General features: G+C 36.0%; 2 protein-coding genes across 3 annotated transcripts in view; one reads left to right on the top strand and one right to left on the bottom strand.

Annotated features, from left to right (window-relative positions):
• Window positions 1-336: 336 nt before the first annotated feature.
• On the top strand, window positions 337-6,800 carry si:dkey-79d12.4 (zinc finger protein 628). 2 transcript variants are annotated; one of them, XM_051130482.1, is made up of 4 exons: window positions 337-403; window positions 625-712; window positions 842-921; window positions 3,182-6,800. In XM_051130482.1, exons 3-4 carry the CDS (start codon window positions 868-870, stop codon window positions 5,666-5,668), a joined length of 2,541 nt encoding a protein of 846 aa, XP_050986439.1. In that variant the 5' UTR covers window positions 337-403; window positions 625-712; window positions 842-867; the 3' UTR covers window positions 5,669-6,800. The 2 variants fall into 2 exon arrangements, with proteins under 2 accessions (XP_050986439.1, XP_050986440.1); XM_051130483.1 differs by having other exon boundaries at window positions 358-492.
• A 1,131-nt stretch (window positions 6,801-7,931) lies between these two features.
• The window catches only part of kcnn4 (potassium intermediate/small conductance calcium-activated channel, subfamily N, member 4), a 29,756-nt gene continuing 18,930 nt past the window's right edge, over window positions 7,932-18,757 (bottom strand). The window contains exons 5-9 of the mRNA XM_051131523.1: window positions 17,626-17,736; window positions 14,191-14,312; window positions 9,743-9,812; window positions 8,829-8,995; window positions 7,932-8,748 (exon numbers count right to left, since the gene is read on the bottom strand). Of these exons, the coding sequence (XP_050987480.1) occupies window positions 8,745-8,748; window positions 8,829-8,995; window positions 9,743-9,812; window positions 14,191-14,312; window positions 17,626-17,736 (474 nt within the window). The 3' untranslated portion in view covers window positions 7,932-8,744. The remainder of the gene's footprint in view (window positions 8,749-8,828; window positions 8,996-9,742; window positions 9,813-14,190; window positions 14,313-17,625; window positions 17,737-18,757) is intronic.

The raw sequence follows: 18,757 nt of genomic DNA, 5'->3' as shown, positions 1-18,757 counted from the left end.
TCTCACTGTATTAATACAATTAATGGCAAAATGAATGTTTGGAAATGCAAACTGATATTTCCTACTGACACACTAAAGGCAGAAAACCATTTAAGCTGGTGAAAATACTAGTATTGTAATACTTTTGGCCACCTCTGTAGGCAAAAATATTTGTGTTTATATAAATGTTTATGAAATCTGTTTCAGCAAAATAGCAAATGAAAATATAAAATCTTATTAAAGACTACACCTGTAACCAGAAAGCTATGTGAAAAAAAAAAAAAATCAATAAAAAAATGTTGCGCATGCGCAGTACATAGACTTGTTGCCCGGACGATTTTAGGAGACGGACTCGCGCCTGCGTACATGGTTGGGGGAGGAGCCAGCACCAAAACACGAAAATTATTAATGAAATCATTATATTGTAAGTATACGCGTTTGTAAGGGAGACTCTCCCGTTTTCAACAACGTTGACATAATATAAAAGGTGTTAGAAATGTCCTACAATGAAAGGTCTGGCACTAACTTGTATCTTGTCCTTTTAAATGTCAGGTTGCTTGTACAGGTTAAGAGATTGTTTTAATTAACGTTATATATTAAAGTGTGGTATCCGCCTGACATAACGTCACTGTTATGCTTTGACAGAAAAAACTGAAAAACCTCTGACTGCACAAACACAGACCACACCCTCTAAAGTTACTGGAACAAGATTCAAACTGATTTTATGCTTAAGGTAAAGTTTTATTGCACTGTAGGACACTGAGGTACAGTAAGTTGCGAATGCAGGTGTATATGTAGACTGCAATATTGCTACACCTCTTTTTGCATACGGGTTACTTTATGATTTTTCTTATTGTTTCAGCCTAAAGTTGCTGCACAGTAGCTGCCATGGAAATCTTACTATTTGAGGAGGTGGAGCGTGGTGCTAGTGCCAAAATACAGGTGCCAAAATACTTTTCATCAGACTCATCCCTTCTAATGAACAGTGAAACGCAAATTCTGGTTTGACTTTGCACATTAAGTAGTTACTTTCTGTATTAATAGTGTTTTTCTAGCAGATTACTTTCTGAATTGCATGCTTGCCATCTGCTGACCATGTCAGACATGCACATGAGCAATAAAACATGCAAAATAAGCCATTTTTAGATTGTTTACTTGGTAGTGGTGTTATGTAAGTTTAGGAATCTGTTCTAATATTTGTGCTTTTAAGCTAAATGTTTAGAGCTGTTGCTTCAGCGAGATTATCATGAAAACTGGGTTACTCTGTTTACATGAGTATCATTTTTATAGGAAACAAAAAGAGTTGACAAGAAGTACAAATATTGGTGAATATACAGTTGTGCTCATAAGTTTACATACCCCTTGCAGAATAGGCAATTTTAACAAAATAAGAGGGATCATGAAAATTGCATGTTTTTTTTTTTAGTACCATTCTGAACAAGCTATTTCACATAACAGATGTTTATATACACTCCACAAGACAAAATAATAACTGAATTTATAAAAATGATTCCATTTAAAAGTTGTTTTGATATAGTTATTCACGAGTCTTTTATTTGTCCTGAGCGGCTCAGCTGCCTGCTGTTCCTCAGAGAAATTCTCCACATTATTTGGTTTTCCAGCGTCATCTGCATATTTGAACCCTTTCCAAAAGTGAATGTATGATTTTGAGATCCATCTTTTCACACCAAGGATGATTGAGGGACTCATACAGAACTATTGCAAAAGATGAAAACATTCACTCATGCTCAAGAAAGCAGCACAATGCATCAAGAGCTGGGGTGTGTAAACTTTTTTAATTGGATGATCAGGAAACCGTACTTCTATTGCCTTCTAGGAGAATTTACTTATATAGCTTCTGAAGTGCAATACCAAATGGAAAAAAAAAATCTGTAAACAAAATAAGAAAAATATACACATCATCTTGTTCAAAAGTTTACACCCTGGCTCTTAATGCATTGTGTTACCTTCTTAAAGCATCAGTAAATGTTTTCACCTTTTGTAAGTTATGTATGAGTTCCTCAGTTGTTCTCTGTGTGAAAAGATGAATCTCAAAAGATGCTGGAAAAACCAAATAATGTGTAGGAGCTGAAGGACTTTTCTGAAGAACAGCAAGCAGATGAACTGCACAGGACAAACAAGGGACTCATGAACAACTATCACAAAAGATAAAAACAATCATAGATCATGCAGGAAATGACACACAATATTAAGATTCAAGGGTGTGTAAACTTTTGAACGGTGTCATTTATATAAATTCTGTTATTATTCTGTCTTGTGGACTATATATAAAAACATCTGATATTTTAAATAGTTCATTTAGGACAGAACTAATGAAAAAAATAACAGTTTTCATGATCACTCTTATTTTGTTAAAATTATTAACATTTAGCATATTCTGCGAGGGGTATGTAAATTTATGATCATAACTGTATATACACCACCATTTAAAAGTTTAGGGTCAATAAGATATTATTTTAAAGAATAATACTTTTATTCAGAAAAGTTACATTAAATTGATCAAAAATGACAGTAAATGCTTTTACATTGTTACAAAAAAATCTATTGCTGTTCTTTTTAGCTTTCTGTTTTGCAAAGAATCTTTAAAAATCATGATTTTAACAAAAACAACATTGATAATAATTAATAAATGTTTCTTAAGCAGCAAATTAGTATATTGGATCATGTGATACCCAAGACTGGAGTAATGATGCTAAAAATTCAGCTTTGCCATTACAGTAATTAATTACATTTTTATAATATATTAAAGCAGTTCTTTTAAATTGCAGTAATATTTCAAAATTTTACTGTTATATTTTGATATTTTGATGAATGCAACTTTTTTTTTCAAAAACATTAAAAAAAACCTTACCGACCCCAAAATTTAAAAGGTAGGCTAATATATGTGCCTCTGAACCACAAAACCAGTCCAGTACGGGAACTTAATTTTTGATTAGTAATATGCATTGCTCAGAACTTCATTTGGACAACTTTAAAAGCATTTTTTCTCAATGTTTAGATTTTTTCTGCATCCTCAGATTCCAGATTCAACCAAGAACAAACCATGCATCAATGAAACGCTTATTTATTGAGCTTTCAGATGATGTATAAATTTTATGACTGGTTTTGTGGTCCAGGGTCACATATATTAACTTACAGGCCATCTGACACTACCAGTTCTCACAGGATTCTTTTCTTTTAGCGCTCTTACAACATCCTCTCTACATCTCTACAAGGTCTCTCCGACTCCAGCGATGAGGATGACTGCATGGCGCCATTTAAAAGTGAGGACGGCTCTGTGTGCTGTGTTTGTGGAGACACCGTCCCTATCCTGAATAAACTGATAGAGCATTTTAAGACGCACACAGACGAGGTGTATTGCCACCTGTGTCGGACAAAGTTTGAACGCGTGATGTCGCTGGCGTTACACTTAAAAAATGCCCACCCACAGCAAAGTTTCATGTGTGAAAAGTGCGGCGCTTTCTTTAAGTGCACATGGCATCTGAATGGACATATAGAAAAGCATCGGAAAGATGCAATACAGGTAAAACCTGTGGAAATCGACATCAAAGAGACCACAAAACACACTGATATGACAAAAACAACCATGGGGGATCATTCACATTGTGCCTCGGAACAAGCAGCTACAACTGAGACTTGCAATGCCATCCAGAATTGCACCAACGATGATACAAACTCCACAAATCAAGCCATAGCCATCAAAACAGAAACGGAGAGTTTGCCTATTATTGATAAACAAAACGACACCTTCAGCTTTTCGTCATGCCCCTTGAGTCAAGAGCAAGAGCACCCAAGCTTTAGACTGAAGGAAGAGAATGACAATAAACATAGGCTTGGAGAAAGTACAACATGTGAGGTGGCTGCAGAGGAGGAAGTTGGACTGGTAGAGAATGATGAAAGTACAGACACTGAAGATGACGGAAATCCTGACTCATTACCCCCTGGTGACACGCCGTACGTCCCGGAAGAGGACTTCTGCTCAGATCTTGAAGACAGTGACTCAAGAAGCAGCTCCTACGACCATCACCGAAACAAAAAGAGACAGAAAAAACAGACTCCTGACAGGAAAAGCCCTGCAAATACAAATCCAGAATCAGTCAACATTACAGAGAAATTTGGGTTTCAATCCGATTCTCCTTTTTGCTGCTATGGCAAATTCGCAAATTTGGAGAAGCACATGGACGATTGCAGGAACAAACTGAGGTTAGCTTGTTGCCTGTGCAACATGGCATGTGAGAATGAAGAGTTGCTGCTGAAGCACATGACCGAAAAACACCCCACAGCTGGGTATATCTGTGCATACTGCTACAATGTTTTCTCTCAACAGGATAGTTTCAAAAATCACGTGTGTTTGAGAAGACCAACAGGTGGCATGAACTTGCCGGCCACCCCGGTAACCCAGTTACCTGTCGTGCCTTTATCTGACAGCAGCAGTCAAGTAAAACCTTCTGCCCCTGCTTTGTTCGCCAATCAAAACACCATTAAGGTTATCAAAATAACACAGACCATGAACAAAGGTTCCACCGCCCCTGATCCTCCACCTGCAGGATCAGCCAAAGCTTTGACGGTACTTCAGGCATCTCCTTTGGTTCCTGCTAAGGTGAGTGACTTGGTTCCACAAGTTGTGGCTATGCCACAAACTCTAATCAGGCCCCGTTTCCCGCAGAGTTCTTCTGTTGCTCGACCGAATGTTCCTCTCCATATACCTTCAGTTGCGCAGCCCTTGATGCCAAATCCGGCCAGGATGACTCTTCGTATCCCTACCGCTTCCAATCTACCTCTTAGAACTCAAGTTCCTGTCTATAAACCTTCGGTTGCACGGCCCTTGATGCCGAACCTGGCCAGAGTGGCTCTTCGTATGCCTACCCCTTCAAATCCACCTCTGCCAAGTCAAGTTCCTGTCTATATACCTTCGGTTGCACGGCCCTTGATGTCGAATCTGGCCAGGATGACTCTTCGTATCCCTACCCCTTCCAATCCACCTTTTCCAACTCAAGTCGTTGTATCCTTCTCACCCACTGTGAACGTCTCTGCACCCATTCTAGTATCAGCCAACAGGCCTGTTCTGAGACAAGCGCCTCCGGCTAATATTAGACCTGTAAACGTCCCAGTGATGACCTCGGTCGCTTGTCCCACCCTGGTCAGCGCTCTTGTTGGGACCAACCAGCCACAGGTCCCTCCTGCCCAGGTTCAGGCTCCGTTGCAAATAGTGGCCATGTATGTGAACCGAAGCAGGGAGTTGGCTCCGCAGAAGCGTCTCGAGCAGAGCTGGCGCTTCAAGACCATCTTACCCTGCCGTCACTGCGGCGCCATCTCCAGACAGCCGTCACTGAGGGTGCGCCATCGCTACTTACACCGCGGGTCAAGGTTGTACAGATGCCAGTGTGGAAGGTCATTCCAAAGGCAGCTGCATTTACTGAGACATCAGGTTCAGCATGCGGAGTCAGTCCGATTTGTTTGCGTGCGGTGCGGGGATACATTCGAAGGGGCGCATAAGCTGAGCTGTCACAGGCAGAAGCATAGAAAAGGCATGCGGTGTGCGAAGACAAAATGCAAGGCGGCTTTTAACTGTAGCTGTGGACAGATGTTTACAAGGCCGTCTGCACTGTTGTGGCATATGCTTAAAAACTCAAAAATTTTGAAACGTACTCGAAAAAACTCTGTTTGAATTTTTTGGGAGAGACATAAGATTTCAATTAACTGGACCATTCAACTACAAATTGTGTTTTTCTTTGCGTCAAATTGATTTTTTTTGTATAAAGTTTGTATTATTATGTGGTGAACGGTAGTGTGTCTCACAGAGTTTTTTTTTTTTTTTTTGGTAGACTGAAGCCCAAGTCCATAATAGCACAAATAGTAACACTTTAACCCTACAGGTAAGATTTGTTTCAGAAGAAATGTGAAGTGAGCACTGGTATAATTTATATACAGTTGAGGTCAAAAGTTTACACACACCTTGGAGAATCTGCAAAATGTTAATTATTTTACCAAAATAAGAGGGATCTTACAAAATGCATGTTAGTTTTTATTTAGTACTGATCAGAATAAGATATTTCACATAAAGGACGTTTACATATAGAGAAAATAATTGTTGAATTTATAAAAGTGACCCTGTTTAAAAGTTTACGTGCTTGATTCTTAATACTGTATTGTTACCTGAATGATCCACAGCTGTTTTTTTGTTTGGTGATATTTGTTCATGAGTCCCTTGTTTGTTGTGAACAGTTAAATTGCCCGCTGTTCTTCAGAAAAATCCTTCCCACAAATTCCCACAGACTCTTCTCCCACACAAACTTCTCCTTTGCAACAATGACTGTATGATTTTGTGATCCATCTTTTTACACTGAGGACAACTGAGGGACGATTACAGAAGGTTCAAACGCTCACTGATGCTCCAGAAGGAAAAACGTTGCATTAAAAGCTGGGGGTTGAAAACTTTTGGAATATGAATATCAGTGTAAATTTAACTTATTTTGTCTTCTGGGAAACACGTAAGTATCTTCTGCAGCTTCTGAATATATGTATATTTAGGCAAAATAAAAAATGTACACATCTTCATTCTGTTCAAAAGTTTTCACCCCTGGCTTATAATGCATCGTTTCATTCAGGAGCATCAGTAAGTGTTTGAACCTTCTGTAATAGTTGCATATAAGTCCCTCAGTTGTCCTTAGTGTCAAAAGATGGATCTCAAAATCATACAGTCATTGATGGAAAGGGTTCAAATACACAAAAATGCTAAAACACCAAAGAATTTGTGGGACCTGAAAGATTTTTTTGAAGAACAGCAGGCAGTTTAACTGTTCAGGACAAACAAGTGACTCAAGAACAACTATCACTAAACAAAAAACGAAGTTGTGGATCATTCATTAACAACACAGTGTTAAGAATCAAGTGTATGTAAACTTTTAAACAGGGTCATTTTTTAAAATTAATTCAACTATTATTTTTTCTTGTAGACTGTATGTAAGCATCTTTAATGTGAAATATCTTAATGTTTTTTTGTATGATCCCTCTTATTTTGGTAAAATAATTAACATTTTGCAGATTCTGCAAGATGTAAACTTTTGACCTCATTTATAAATATAGATTTTATTTTTTCTCCATCATAAGATGGATGTGACTACTAAAAGAATGCTTACTGAGTATTTTAAGCAAGCTCTCATTTATTAAAGACCAAAGAAAAATACAACACTTTTTTTTTTTTTTTCATTTTTATAAGGGTTTTGTGTGATTCATTCTAACCCATTTGTAATAAAAACTGTACATAATACACAGTTTCTGTGTGTGTGTGTTTTCTAAAGCTTTCTCATCAGCATATAGTTGGGAAAACACAAAGTTGTGTTAACATGAGATGGCTTTATTAAAATGTGCAAAAACAATGCTGTAAACGTTTTTCCGTCATTTTCTCCTGGCATTTTTACGTGTATTTTACAATACAACATGCAAAACTGAATTCCTGATCAACTTGATTCTAAAGCGATAAAAATGTTCTGGTTTGCTATGTTTTTTTAGTTCCTGAATAAGCAGCAGCAGTTAATGATTGGTCAAATAACGAGTCAGGTGCCATTCCCTCATACCAGCAGTATCAAATATGCAAAGACAGCAGTAAAACTTAAGATGAAGTTCCTGTTTGTTCATAAAAGAGCTACACATCAGACCTGTTCTCCGTCGCCCTTATATAATCATTATACTGCATACACATCCAGGTCCTGAGTCTGTTTTGAAAATCATACATCCTAAACAATAAAGGACAAGCGCAGTCTTAACAGCAACATTATGCAACACATACTTTTGTCCACCAGGAGGAGATACCAGAGAGCACCGACAGCCTCTGTCTTAATGAACCTAAATACAGGCTTGAGCAATAAAGATTTTTCCGTTACACCAGTATTGTGAAGACCATACTACACGTAACCCTTTTCATGGTGTAATTAGAGCCGCCACATGCCGTCATTCAACAGATGCCCTGTCAGGTTAAAGGGCTGATGGAAATTCAAGTCATTTCACAGATTTTTTATAGGGGCGCTGTGGGTGCAGGTGGCTCTGCCTGAATTAGGTTCCTTCTAAAAATATCAGTGTGCAAGGGCAATAGTCTGTGAGGAAGTCTGACACCTAACAACAATTTATTTGACTTACCTTTGGAAAAGTTACCAGGAAGTTACAAAAACCTTTATCAGTGTGTCATGACCTGGTTGTACGCACATTTAAATGTAACTGGAAAATAGTGTATCAAATTAGAGTCATTAAGTTATTACCAAGAATCATACTTCCCAAATCTAAGACTGAACATCTGAACCTCAGGTGTTTTCTTCAGTTCAATAATGACTAACTTCCTCAGCGTGAATTTGAAACAGGAACTACAGAAAGGCTGATGGTATTTTTAAAGTTTAACGTTCCTTCTGTGACTTTCGCACTGATATACATTGGACGGAGGCCTGTGCGCTTGCTTTACAAGAAATTGTTTGTTCCTTGGTGCAACACCAGAATCTCCATCTCATAGTTCTGAAACTCAAAATCATAAGTCAAAAGTTAAAAAAGTAACCAAAACGTTTTCCCAAGTTCATTTTGTGGCATTGAGGAAACGTTCATAAATACACGACGGAACGTCTGTTCAGAAAAAACGTTGTCTGCTGTGGTTGCTGCTGCTCTTTAAGTTCATCATGAAGTTCCTCCATCAGTTCAAGAGGTTTGAAGAACACTCAGAAGATGAAGACTACATTAGCCTTCCAAAGAGATGTCACAGGTCACCTGTGAAGAGACAAAGCTAGACGTTATAGCATAAACCTACTCGTTTAGGTCAAGCACACAAACGCCGTTGACGGCGTTACCTGTGGTCCAGCCTTCGGCGATGTAGCGCCTGTGTGAGCAGCTCGGAGGTGTTTTGGAAGGAGCGTCCCAGCTCGTCAAGCTTCTGCTCCATGGAGATGATTCGCTGCTCAAGCTCATGGTAAGAGCTGTTCCAGTTTGCACTCAGATCACACATGATCATCTGCATCTGTTTGAAGACAAAGGTCATTTTCAGTAAATGTAAATGTCTTAGATTTACTACAGCTATATTTCAGAAAGGAGGCAATGCCTCCATCGCGATATGATTGGATAGGACTGGTTAAGTTTGGCTGTGATTGGTTCATGCGGTAAATCCCACCTATTGAGTTTGTGCGCATTCAGCGTTCGTGAATCAAACAATACTGTATAATGGCGTTAATGTGAAGACTTTAATAAAGTAAGTAAAAAACTCAAAAACTTATAACTATTTTTTACATCAAAATAAGACTTGGATGGCATGAAAACATGATCTGTGGGAGGCTTTAGTGAGTAATCAACTTAAAAAGAAATTTAAAGTAAATCTTACTTGTTTGTAACCAAAATTTACTGAGATTTGATGACTGATGATCAGTTCAAAAATAGGAAATTATTGGGTTTAATAATTACCTGATTACATTGTTATGGTAAAAAATATCAAATAGATTTGTTTTTAGTGTAAGTAATGTTTACTTAACCGAGAAAAGGTGACTGGGATATAATTTAACTTTTGAGGACTTTGCCTCATTTCAGAACACCACCACACACACTGAGGAAGATACAGTTTCTTGTTTTTCCTTTTTATGACGCTGTCAGACTTAAGGTAGTTTTTACAGAGATTTTTATGGTTTCACAGAACATTTATATGTCTGGGTTAGGTGAATGCCTCTTTTTGCAGCCAAACAGACTTAGACACGAATCTGATGTATGTCTGACTTACCTTTGAGAGATCCACCATCTCACTGGCAAAATCCCTCAACTTCCTCTGCTTCAACCGCAAGTGACGAAATCTAGACGAGACACGAAAAAATGCGTTACATTCTGGTTACGTTCTGGTACAGTGGTTTTAACTGAACTCTAGTCAGCTTGGTTTCTTGGTTTAAATGAATTAATATTCTATGTATTCTTCCTAAATCTCACATAAATCAGCTATGTTATTTACATGCACTGGCCATAGATTTATAAAAATAATATTTTTAGCAAGTGTTCTTAATGGGTGTCAAAACAGAGTCATTTTAGTGTAGTTTATATGCTATTATAGTATTTATTAAATTCGAAATAGTTCCTGAAAATGTGAACTTTTGATTTTAATTTTAGTTTTATGTTTCATTGCAGTGGTTTTTGTTTCTTTTTTAATACTCCAACTTAAACTTATTTTATTTCAGTTGGTTGACAAGGCAGTGCTTTTAATTTTAGGTTTTTAAATATTTTAGGTTAATGAATATTTATTTTATTTCAATTATTATTAAATAGGTTTAGTTTTACAATGACAATACTGGATCAAAATGACTTACACAATCTTGACTGTTTTTTTTTTTTTTTTTAAATTTTGTCAAGAGTAATATTTAAGTAACTGACACTCCCTGGGTTTGTCAGAAATGTGGTCTGTGACATGTTTATAGATAGTCTTATTAATATTATTATTTAAAATTTTCTAGCTTTTTCAATACTCTGGATAGGCCTCTTTTATACATACATATGCACAAACATTTCTCACATAAACATACACTACCAGTCAAAAGTTTTTGAACAGTGTTTTTTAATGTTTTTTGTTGTTGTTGTTGTTGTTGTTGTTTTTCTTGAAAAAGTATATATATATATATATATATATATATATATATATAAAATTACTGTTTTCTATTTGAATTTATTTTAAAATGTAATTTATTAATGCGACTTCAAAGCTGAATTTTTAGCATCATTACTTCAGTCACATGATACTTCAGAATTTATTCTAATATTCTGATTTGCTGCTCAAAAACATTTATTATTATAAAACATTTATATTTATTATTATAATTATTATTATTATTATGTGAAAACAGCTGAGTAGAACTTTACAGAAATAGAAACTTCAGAAGAACAGCATTTATCTGAAATAGAAATCTTTTGTAACATTACAAATATCTTTATCATCACTTTTGGTCAAAAGCATTCTTGCTAAATAAAAGTATTAATTTCTATAATTTCTAATGTTACAAAAGATCTTTCTATTCATCAAAAAATCCTGAAAAAAAAAATACTCTGTTTTAAATATTGATAATATTGTTTCTTAAACAGCAAATCATTTCTGAAAGATCATGTGACACTGAAGGCTGGAGTTATGATGCTGAAAATTTAGCTTTGATCACAGGAATAAATTACATTTTAAAATATATTAAAATAGAAAACAGTTATTTTAAATAGTAAGAATATTTCAGACTTTTAACAACTTTAACAACTTTTAAACTTTTTAAACTGAAAATTTTATTGTATATGTACATTTTAAGCAAACAAATGAATATTACTGAAACATTTCTGCAGTCGTGTAGGTCCTTCTGGTCATTTCAGGGTTAAATTCATGAATTTCGCTTTCAGTGAAACTTCTAGCGATACATTTCCTTATTTTTTTTTCAATGGGCCTACTGGCAGAAGTCTCTGAATATGCTGCATCCCAAAAAATGAAAAACGGAAACCAGTTATTGCAGGGGAACCATCAGCAACTGCCGACGAAGCATGCAAAATTGACCGGCGTACGTGTGTCATGGGATCAAAAAGGGAACAGAACAAAAACACAAACCAGAATGACCTCCTAACTATTTGGCGGTCTGCTTGCTGGGATGCTGTTTTAGCTGTCATTGCGGCACTCGCTTTCTTTCCAGAGTATTTTTGGTGGTTCTGCTAACTGTAAAACAGGAAGTCAGAATCCCTCCACCCTTACGGCCATCCACAGTTACTCTCGGATCTCATACAGGCGCACATGGAACATTCTAAGAGCCGGATTCCTGTAGTCATTAACGATGTTAAACGCTGCGGTGTAAATTCACACATCACAGCTTCCTATTCGCGGGTCATAAAGGAACTGCAGCCAAAGAGGGCAGCCCAGCTGAGCAGCTCTCCCAAAACTCAGCCCCTTATCTGCAGGAAGATGTCAGGACTTACTGTAAACAATAAAGCGGTCAACAATCAGCTGAGAGATGGGGAAACTGACATTCTCGCAACGAACACAGGATGGACAGTCACAAGACCACATTTTATACAAGCTGATTTACACTGCATAAAATGATTTCTGTGGAATTGACAAGTCATGGATGATTTTTTTTTACATAAAAAAATGGCCATCAGTTCCGTTAAAAAACGCAGTGTCTTTTTTTTAATGGGCTTAAATAGTAAAATATTCCAGGTGAGGGTCCAGATATTTGATTAGCGAACTGTTGCATGAGTTTTGTGAATCTGATTGGCTGGTGAACATCCCATGTTCAAGTGATATCCAAACTCTAACTGTTTTCTCATTTTTGTCTCTCCGCTTGTGGTATTTCTCACAGTGAGTGTCATGGCAGATGCCCATATCCACTATAATTTTATTAATAGTATTGTTTTTGTGTGACGAATGTAGTTAGGGCTGCACGATTAATCGCACGATGTCTTGAGGCGCGTTTAGTCAATGAAGCCGGTACATTGATTAGTAGTAAAGCGCCATCACGTGCGTTCAGTAGACAGAGCAAGTAATACACAGAGCCGTAAAGCACTGACAAGCTACGCCAAAATCTTTTTGAAATCAGATTTTGGCGTAGCTTGTCAGTACTTTACGGCTCTGTGTATTACTTGCCGCTCCAGCTGAACGCACGTGATGGAGCTTTACTACTAATCAAAGTACCGGCTTCATTGACTAAACGCGCCTCAAGACATCGTGCGATTAATCGTGCAGCCCTAAATGTAGTTTTAAGCGTTTTTAGTGTATTTTTAGTGTATTTGTTTAGACTTCAAATATGCGGTTCATTAATAAAAATAACGTCTATTTAAAAATTTGCTTATATATTTCGGACATGTGAGCGCCAGGGCGTCAGCAGCCGAATTTGCTGCTAGCTCTGATGTCTCTATAGTGGTTAAACATGAGATACATTAATTCTGGGTAAATCCAAATTTTTCTTATTTTGTTGAAATATCACTTTTTTCCATTTAGTACTGCCCTTTGGAAGCAACAGAAGATGCTTGCATGTTTCCCGGAAGACAAATTAAGTACAATCTACATTGATTTTCAAACTCAAAAAGTTTTCACCCCCCGGCTCTTAATGCATTGTGTTTCCTTCTGGAGAATCAGTAAATGTTTAAACCTTGTTTAATAGTTGTGTTTGAGTCCCTCAGTTGTCCTCAGTGTGAAAAGATGGATCTCAAAACATACAGTCACTGCTGGAAAGGGTTCAAATATGCAAAAGATGCTGAAAAACCAAAGAGTCTGCAGAACCTAGATGATTTTTCTGAAAAACAGTGCTCAGTTTAACTGTTCAGAACAAACAAGGGACTCATAAACAACAATCACTAAAACAAAAAAACAGTCACAGATCATCCAGGTAACCACACCAAGGGTTCCCAAACTTTTGCAGGGGGTTATTTGTGTCTTGCGGACTATATGTAAACATCTTTTATGTAAAATATCTTACTCAGGGCAGAACTAAATAGAAAAAATAACATGCATTTTGTATGATCTCTTTTATTTTGTTGAAATGATTCACATTTTCACAGATTCTCCAAGGGGTTCCAAAATTTTGGCATAAAGTAGTTTTTAATAATATTATTTAGTATTGGGAAACAGTATTTGTGTTCGTGATGGTGATTTTAGTTACACTGTTCTGCCATTAGATGGCGACAAGAGAGTCAGCAGTAAAGACTTTTACATTGAAAGAGACTGTGAAATGTGGTTGTAAACAAGAAAGTTATTTTTACTTTCAACAGCAGCTTGTAAGATGCAGCGATGTTATCGGAAATCACCCTTAACAGATGAAAGGATAGTAGCTACGACGAAGATTTCCAACTATTCAAACTAATGTTTTATTGTGATTAATCTGAAGAATGAATGCTGTATCAGATGCAGGTCATCGCGCTTAGTCAGTCTCTCTCTCATAATACTCTATATAATACAGTGAGCTTTCAATACAGTAGTACAATAAGCTTTTAATGAAGCAACTCAATGTTTCTTCCTTACTAGTTCTAAAATGATTTTTTTGAATTGGCTTGGGATCAGCTGTTAAACCGTGGTGGAAGGAAGTAGTTTGCACAAAAGAGGGTTTTTATGTATTTATAAATTATAAGACATTTTAAGGAATTTATGTCAGCTACCCACAGACCCTCTTTCTCTTGTTTTGAATGTCTGGTACAGTGGTTGAATGTAGACTGTAATGTGTCACTCACACACGGATGGCCTCCAGCAGGCATCTCTGGTGATGACGATGCTCTCCGCTGTTGTCTTTTGTCTGGGTGGTGCGATGAAGCAGCCAACATTCTCTTAGCACATTGGCTGCTGCATGCCGAATCTGCGCCACAGAGAATTTGGTTACAGTAATGAGTAAACCATCCATCATAACTGTACAATGATTGTCTATTGGCAGTCTGCAGGCCATTCCTTAAGTACATAGTTGCATGTTTACATTGTTCAAAAGATAGCTGATCAGATACTTTCTAAAACCACTGTACAAGTTTCTGTCTGTTTAATTACACTCAGTAACTATAACATCATAATTTGTGATGTGATTGTGTAAACGACAAAGTACAACATAAGAGTATTACTAGAAAATCTGGACAGGATGTAAGGAAACTGGTGTGGTTTATTAAGGGGGCGGCCTTGATAAAAACAAAAATGGAAAGACGGGAACGGAAGAACAAGTAATGGTTATTTTGAGGGTGATTTGAGGATGAGAATAGCCGTCATAAAGTTATATGTGGGTTTAAGACAGTCGAGGGATTTTTAAAGTACACATTTCTCTGCTTTCTTTGATTCTATTATTGTCTGTCCGTCTTCCTGTTGAAGACCTGCTCATAATGATGTCACAAGCTCCCTGGCAATTTTCTGTTTGCAGTTATTATTAGAGTGTCCAACTGTGTCCAGATGTCTTCCTTAAGAGTATCATCAAGGTAAATCATGGCAGGACCTGATGAGTAGGACCTGTGGCATGCACACACACACACACACACACACACACACATATACACACACGCTCAACGATACACCCTGTGACAGGATATGGCTTTTGGCAAGTTAAAAACAGGTTTTGATCCTTCATGAATGAAAGGAATATTCTGGGCTCAGTTCAAGTCAATCTCAGTCAACACCCTTATTATGTTGATTACCACAAGAACTATTTCCACTTGTCCCTCTTTAAAAAATAAATAAAAAGCTGGTCTACAGTGAGGCAAACTAACAGAAGTGAATGAGGTCAGTTTGTAAATGTAAAAAAAATACTCATTATTTCAACAGTATAGCCACAAGATTTGAGCCACATAAATAATATATAGCCACATAAATAAGTATAATTATAAAGGCTTCGTATTCCTTTTTTTCCTGAAAAAAGAGCCAGATTTGCTTATATTGTAAGTTCCCTATTGCAATAAAAACAAATAATAATTTAAATAATATATTTATATATATTTAAATATTAATATAATAATTTAAGAGGTGTTAAACTGTATATAAATTGTACATTTAAAAACTAACGTAACATATACAATTATATTTTCTAATAAATTATATTTTATATCACATTTTTATATTATATTTTATATTCCTTATAAATTATTATTTAAATAAATAATAATAATAATTCAAATATGTTTAAAAATAACTTTTTCAACTGTCCAAAAGTATTTTGTGTCAGCTTCCCACAAATCATATTGGTAATTTTGAAAATAATCAGGGTTGCCAGGTTTTCACAACAAAACCCAACCAATTGCTATTCAAAACTAGCCCAAAATTAGCCCAATCGCATTCAAGGGGGTAAAATACATGTTTTTTGGTAGGGTTCCCCTGGTCAAATTTGCATTCCAGGGGCTAAATTAATATCACAAATCATATTGGTAATTTGAAAATTATCAGGGTTGCCAGGTTTTCCCAAGAAAACCCCCAACTGTATATAAATATAATATATTTAAAAGCTAACATAATATATACAATTATCTTTTTAATAAATTATATTTTATATCACATTTTCACATTATTCTTTATATTATTTATAAATTACTAATTAAAAATAATAATAATTAAAATGTGTTTAATAATAAAAATTTTTTAACTGTCCAAAAGTATTTTGTTTCAGCTTTCCACAAATCTTATCAATAATTTTGAAAATGATTAGGGTTGCCAGGTTTCCCCAAAGAAAACCGACTCACTTGCTATTCAAAACTAGCCCAAAATTCACATTCCAGTGGCTAAATATCATGTTATTGGGGTCACTTTAACCCACAGACATGAAAAACAACCTGCGACAAGAGTGCGGACTTGGCAACACTGAAAATGACGGACAAGGCAAAACATTTTTTGTTGTAATTTTCTCTCATAAATACTGTTCATTAAGCTTAAAACCTGGAATATCCCTTTAAAACGTTAATATTTTCAGTGGTGGGAAATAATCAAATGCAACTACAGAAATACATGTCAATGCTTGATCACTCAAAGCAAAAAAAAAGTCCAATGACATAATTTATTTAAAATACATAAATGTTATACAAAGTATACTTCAGATCCATAAACATATTTATTGACATATCACTTAAGACTTATTGATATAAAATTATAATTAACCTTTATTTGGAGTGTTTCTTTACTGCACAATGCACATTTCTTAATATTATACCTAAAATGTGTTTTAATATCACTATTAATGAGAATCATATGATCTCAGTCTTGAAATGGAAGATATTTAAAGTGTACCTAAAGTGCAATAGTTCCACCTTAGCACAGTCAAATATACCTGAGTATATTTTAGTTGGACTTCAGCACTGCTTCCGCACAATTAAAGTGAATTAAGCACAAAATTAGTTGTTCCAATTTAGCAGACTTTAAGTACACCAATTTAGTATACCAAGAGTGCAATTTCATGGTCATTTTACTAAGCACATAAATATGCAACTGTATTTGTAGTATACTTAGCACAAAATAAGTCTATTTTAGTATTTTTAATTCACTAGGCACTCTCATTTGTGGAAACTCCAAGCATCTACCATCTTCCTCTATGCATTTATTTTGAGGCCTCTCCTCCTTCCCTCTGATAAGCAAACAGATGGATCCGCCCCTCAGCACCTCGATCCTTCACTCTTTTCCAGCGCATATGCTAACGCCGATTACAGGACACACATCAGTGCATCTTATTTCCTGTCAGAGTTAAACTTCTCATGGACCGACACAAGTTTTCCTGACAGGGACCTGATTGTTTCCTCCCTTTGACGCCTTTTGTCGGCTATTAAGAGCTCTCCGCCTGGCCGTTCTAAGCATTTTCCCACACTGTGCTGCTATTTGGAATTCCCTATTTAAGGAAAAAATAATATTATAAAAAGCCTCCGAAATCATAACACGCGTGCGACGCGGAAAATAACGCTGCTTCCATTCATGCCTCTGCATCCTCCGGGTCACTGCTTTTAATGTTTCTCATCCGAAACGGAGGGGTATTTTTAAAGATTAAGTTAAGCATTCCCAAATGGCTAAGCGAAGCCTGATTATCATTAACGGATCTTTTTTATCACTACCAAATCGGTCATAAGGAAATACCTAAGTACACATAGGTGTCGACAAAAAGACAATGAACAATTGAAAGAGAGTGGCATTTATGGGGTGTTTTAGGTGGTGCTCTGTCTCACCCGTTTGGAGATCTGAATGTCCATCATGAAGAAATGCACATGTTTCTCCCCTTTGTTAAGCGCCAGTTTCTTAGTCATGACTGCTACCAACATAGCAGTGCATGCCACACCCTGACAACAAACACATAGACATGAACATGGTTACCATCTGTCTCATTATCCCAAACATGTACTCAGACATAAAGTATTCAGAGTTAATGATATTCAGACAGCACACAGAATTCCACAAAGATTCATCATTTTATGGGGAATGAAATATAACGGTATTTGATTTAAATCAGTCTCAAAATTTGGAAAGCTGTTTCAAAACAAAAGTAAAAATCTACAAATTGAAATAAAATTGTAAAATAATGTGTCTGTATGAAGAATGTTTCCATGTAATTTCACACTAAACAGTTCATTTACCTGAACTCCTTAATTTGTTGCATTAGAGAAACAAATGATTGAGAGATAAAGAAAGGGAGACAAAGAGAGAGCCAGTTAGTTGTAACGGAGAGAGAATAGTTAGCAAGCAGTAGTTTGTTCGCTTTGAGGTTTCTTCATGGTATTGATGAAAACATCTGAAAACACAAAGGCTTACAGTTTTTCCATAGTTGATTATTCACAGCAGTCGAGGAAAATGTTGAAGTGTAATTACAGAATTCCCCTTCGTCAATCATCTTAGTAATCCAGAATTAATCAATTCCAAGGGCAAAATCTTTAATACTACCATAATTTTTCACAAGAGTTGCTTCCAAAATGTTCTTTTATTCTGTTGGCAGACAGCGTGAATTCCTCTGTGTTATAATCTAATATATGGAGATTCACATTTATCTTTTGAACTGTCTCTCCACCCCATAAGAAGAATGTTCAAGAATTCATGCAAGATGCAAAAAGATATACTACCAAAATTTTATTAATTAAGATTTTTTCCCCTACTATAAATATTCAAACATACTCAAACCAAATTACTTGGGAAGTAACACAGTGTAAGCTTATATTAAGCTGGATATAATTATGCCCAAATATGATGATATACAATAACATATCTCTATTTCTTGATTCTTCTATTGTCACAAAATGTAAGCTATTTTTTCACCCAGCATCTGGTAAATACAACTATAAGGCATTAAGATATTATCTTATTATTTGT

The sequence above is a fragment of the Labeo rohita genome, chromosome 16 (genome assembly GCF_022985175.1).
Source record: "Labeo rohita strain BAU-BD-2019 chromosome 16, IGBB_LRoh.1.0, whole genome shotgun sequence".
In the NCBI taxonomy this organism is placed as follows: Eukaryota; Metazoa; Chordata; class Actinopteri; order Cypriniformes; family Cyprinidae; genus Labeo; species Labeo rohita.
The sequence above is the reverse complement of the archived record's forward strand: the minus strand, read 5'-3'. Positions and strand labels throughout refer to the sequence as shown.